This window comes from Gavialis gangeticus, unplaced genomic scaffold (genome assembly GCF_001723915.1).
Source record: "Gavialis gangeticus isolate Ggan-Ray unplaced genomic scaffold, GavGan_comp1, whole genome shotgun sequence".
Lineage (NCBI taxonomy): Eukaryota > Metazoa > Chordata > Crocodylia > Gavialidae > Gavialis > Gavialis gangeticus.
In genome coordinates this window covers 53,326,175-53,330,146 of record NW_017728994.1, presented here as the reverse complement: position 1 = coordinate 53,330,146, position 3,972 = coordinate 53,326,175, and the positions used below count along the sequence as shown (strand labels likewise).

General features: G+C 49.2%; 1 protein-coding gene across 1 annotated transcript in view; it reads right to left on the bottom strand.

Moving 5' to 3' along the window:
* ADRA2A (adrenoceptor alpha 2A) overlaps positions 1–3,460 on the bottom strand; it is a 21,811-nt gene extending 18,351 nt beyond the window's left edge. The window contains exons 1-2 of the mRNA XM_019502157.1: positions 3,343–3,460; positions 2,335–2,344 (exon numbers count right to left, since the gene is read on the bottom strand). Of these exons, the coding sequence (XP_019357702.1) occupies positions 2,335–2,344; positions 3,343–3,460 (128 nt within the window). The remainder of the gene's footprint in view (positions 1–2,334; positions 2,345–3,342) is intronic.
* Positions 3,461–3,972: the final 512 nt, after the last annotated feature.

Here is a 3,972-nt window from a genome sequence, read left to right as displayed (position 1 = left end):
TGCCCCAGAAGGTGTGCCGTGCTAGGAGTCGAAAGGTGAGAGGTTGTGAGCATACCAGGCGGGGCTCAAGGCCATATGGCAGCAGGCTTCTGAAAAGGGGGCAGCCCCAGCACTCACCTTCAGAGCTCAGATTTGCTCTCTGAACTCAATGGCTGTTAATACACGTGGGGAAACAGAGCAGGGCTGAGCCAGAAGGGGAGGCAGCGAACAGTAGCTGTACAAGGTACGTTCATTTGGAAAAGGAATATAATGCAACAGCCTAGTGTGGCAACAGTCCCTTTAATGCAGGTTAGGACCTTGTTACCCTTTGTGCTTCAGCTGCACCTTCCTTTCAGGGATTTCCAAGGATCTTACAGGCACAAGTGAGCTGAAACACATCTATCTACCTAGGGATATAGCAGAATGCTGTTTTTTCCTGTGATACAAAGCCTGAGATACAGCGAAATGACTGACTCAAAGCCAGAGATGGTTGAAACCATAGGGCCGCTTTTTGAACACCCGCCCGTAGGACACTAATCGTCTACAGAGAAGGAAGGAGGTAGATGAGCCAAACCTAATGACAGTAAAGCAGGCAAGCGGGTTGCCGTGAATGCAAGTGGAAAGAGTTGTTTGGAAAGCCATGTGGATGCATTTCGGCCGTTGGATTTGGGACCTGCATTTCCCCGAGATCCACAACCAATGAAGCCCCATGCTGTCCACACCTGGAAGCCACCATCCTCACTGCTCCAAGGGCACGATGCTCCCAAGTGGGGGAGAGGGCCACGTGGGGGGCTGAAGTAAGCTTTCCCCTCTTGCAACCAAGGATGATGTTACACAAAATAATTTAGCTCATCAGAAATTACACCCTATTCAACTGGAAATGCTTATATGCTCGTTGAGGGCAAGACCTCAATCAACCTACATGCGATTGCGCTAAAAAAGAGTTAAACTGCAGCTTCCTGGCCTAAGCACAGAGTGGGTTTAAACAAAGAAGCGCTACTAGTTCATGCAGGGTTGCTGTGATCCCTCGGCAGGTGTCTCAGCAGCTCTGATGTGCCTTGGACCACAGCAGGCCAAAGGAAAATGTTCCCCCTGGGAACAGCAGCTTGATCAGGCAGCACGAAGAGGCGAGCGCTCACGAAATGATTTCGTCCAGGAACTGAGCTAATCTGCAAAAAGAAAAAAAAGGGGTCCCCTGCTACCCCAATGTCTTCCACTCTTGGAAGAAGAGAGAAAAGACTTGACACGCCAAAGCTTCGGTCCTCTCCCCAGTTTCCTCCTCCACTTTTCTGCGGTGTCTGTTACTGATGGGAACAGGAACTGGTCCCGGGTCTGCAAAGTGACATGGTAACGCCAACTCCCCTATTTATTATCTCTCTCTCTCAAAGACGCATCTCGGATTTGTAAGACAAAAGGCTGTGCTGTGAACACTTGGGCTCTGAACGGCAAGCTGTGCTCTGCCTGGCTCAGCCATCACCGCGATTCTCCAAGTCCCTCGTTCGGCTAGCAGGCCTCGTGCTAGCTAGTGTTTTTCCTAAAGCCCCTCCTTCTGGTACCCTGGGATTGATTAGGAGAGACCCTCAAGCATCTTTGTTCTCAAAAAGTCTGCTTCTAGCCTTTGTGGTCCTGGAGACAAAACTTGCAAAACAAAAGAGTTGAAAAGCTCAAAAACCAGAAGGCAAACATGAAGAACGTTACATTCGATTGTTGTGTTTGACCATCATGATTTCATAGCAGTCCTGTGATATTTTGGCGGGGCAGACGCATCATATTTAAAGGCTTGGTGTCCAATTAATAAAGACTGGTGCTTAGCTGGCATTTGATTGCTGAGGTGTAAGGTGGAACAACCCGTTCCACCTTGTTCCCCCATCGCTCTAGTAGCAATGCACAGCTCTCAGGAGAGAGGACTTGAATTCACCTGTAAGGTGAGCAGGTGTCACCCAGGAGATGCACACTGCTGGAAAAGGAGGTGCCCGTAGCTCTCCGACAACATCCTTGTTCTCTGCTAATGAGCAAAATCCAAGAGGATTGGTTAACTTGCCCTGCAGAGGTTTCCCCCAGCTGACCGCTTCTTCCCTTGTTCCAGTGCCGTATTTTGGGGCATGTAAAATGAACTTCCTGAAAAAACTAGAGAAACGTTTAAACCTGACTTGTCTGACTACACCCTCTTGCCAGATGCACTCTTTAGCTACCTTCCTCATAAGATGAACTGTGCTGCTGATCCCAGGTCATTAATTCAGCCTGCAGCTTTCATGTCAAACGCCTCTGCCGTGAACTAGGTCAGGTAGCTTGTTTCCAGACAAGGCCACTATCTGACTTTTTAATTTTAAAGAGAGCAAAAGAAAAGACTCATACCAACTACGTTCTAGTAATGACATAAAGGGTAATTATATATGGTAAGAGATTCCCCGGAAACAGTAATTAGGGCAATAGCTAAGAAAATACTTGGTGCCTGACAGGTGAAATGTATGTGGTCAGGCCAACAAAATCTAACATCCAGAATTGCTGGAGAGGAAGGGTCAGATCCGACAATGACAAAGCAGCTTCTATTCGTCGAGGGTAAAACAGCAAATTTCAAGTGGTCTGCAAAAAAAAAACCCAACAGTTTGAGAACAACTGCTCTAATCCATAATGATGCTGAGGGTCTCGGCGGACCACTTAATAACCTTTTCTTGTTCTGCGGATCAAAGCGCGCACAAGTCACATTGGAGTATCAGTAGTCTTACCTTTCGAATGCAACGGATGGACCTGGGTTTTTCTGAGCAACGTTCGGGGAAGTCGGGTGTAATGTTGGTCAGTGTTAGCCTTAAGTCACCTTTCTGTGGACCACCTGGATGGAGCTGGTGGACCAGTGGCGGTCCACGGACCACGGTTTAAGAACCTCCGAATTGGAGGAAAACAAAATTCGTCCCTTAGGAGCTTAGAAGCGACGAAGGATTTCTGACGGGGACCCAGACCTCACAGCACAAAGAGTAAACACGGGGCACAGAACAAGAGATCTAGAAAAAAATGCTGTAATGGTACTTGCCAATTGAAGCCACCAGAAGAGATGGATGCAGCAGCACCTGAGGGCTGGATGCCCTGCTGGAAGTTACGCTGCAGACATGGGGCTCAAGGCAGGGATCGTAGGCTGGAAGTGAGAGGCCAACATTATACAGGTCAGACTAGATGCCTGAAGGCTGCCTTCTGGCCTTAACGATGAGTTCACTGTATGTTCCCGCCCATCCCCGTGTCAACAAGTGATGCCGCACATTGGGCCTTGCTCTTTGTCCTGTTGAAGTCTTCACTGGAGAGAAGAGGATCAGGGGCTCCTGTTAGCGGACAGGATTCCCTCCTAGAGCCCGATCCTGTAACATCACTTACCGACAAAACTCTCACCAACATCAGCAGGATCACTGCCCACGGTTGGATTGCAAGATGTCACGCGGGAGGCACTGCTGATGGTGCTGGAAGAGAAAGGCAAGACCCGGGTGAAACGCATGAAGGTTCATGGCGCGCACAAACGCCGATGCACGTTTTCCTGCTTAGCTTAAGGGTGGGCGCTTGGGGAACACAGGGTGGGCAGCAGCCACCAAGGAAGTTGGCCTTATTCCTTTTGTGCTGATTTCACCTATTTGTGTGGTTAGCTGCTGAGCCTGCTGCACAACCATCTATTTCGACCCTGCCTGGGGGTTCACCAGCTGGATGGGCTTTTTATGATATGCGAACAAGACAATAAAATATATCGCTTTTGCTCTTCTGTGCAGATGCTTAATCCCTTTGATTTTCCATGCACGTGGGGACACTGTTTATGACACGCACCGATCAGGAAGCAAGGAGCTACTCACCCACGTGAACGTTCGCCGCTGCTGGAGCAGCTCACCCAGACTGAGATCCATCACAACAGTTATCCCACGTCCTGCCACGCCAACCCTTGTGCATTGAGGTGAACTGGCATGAATTGCTTTTCTGGTCTTTATAGGCGAGTTTCCTGCCGCCTGTTTCTTTGGTCTC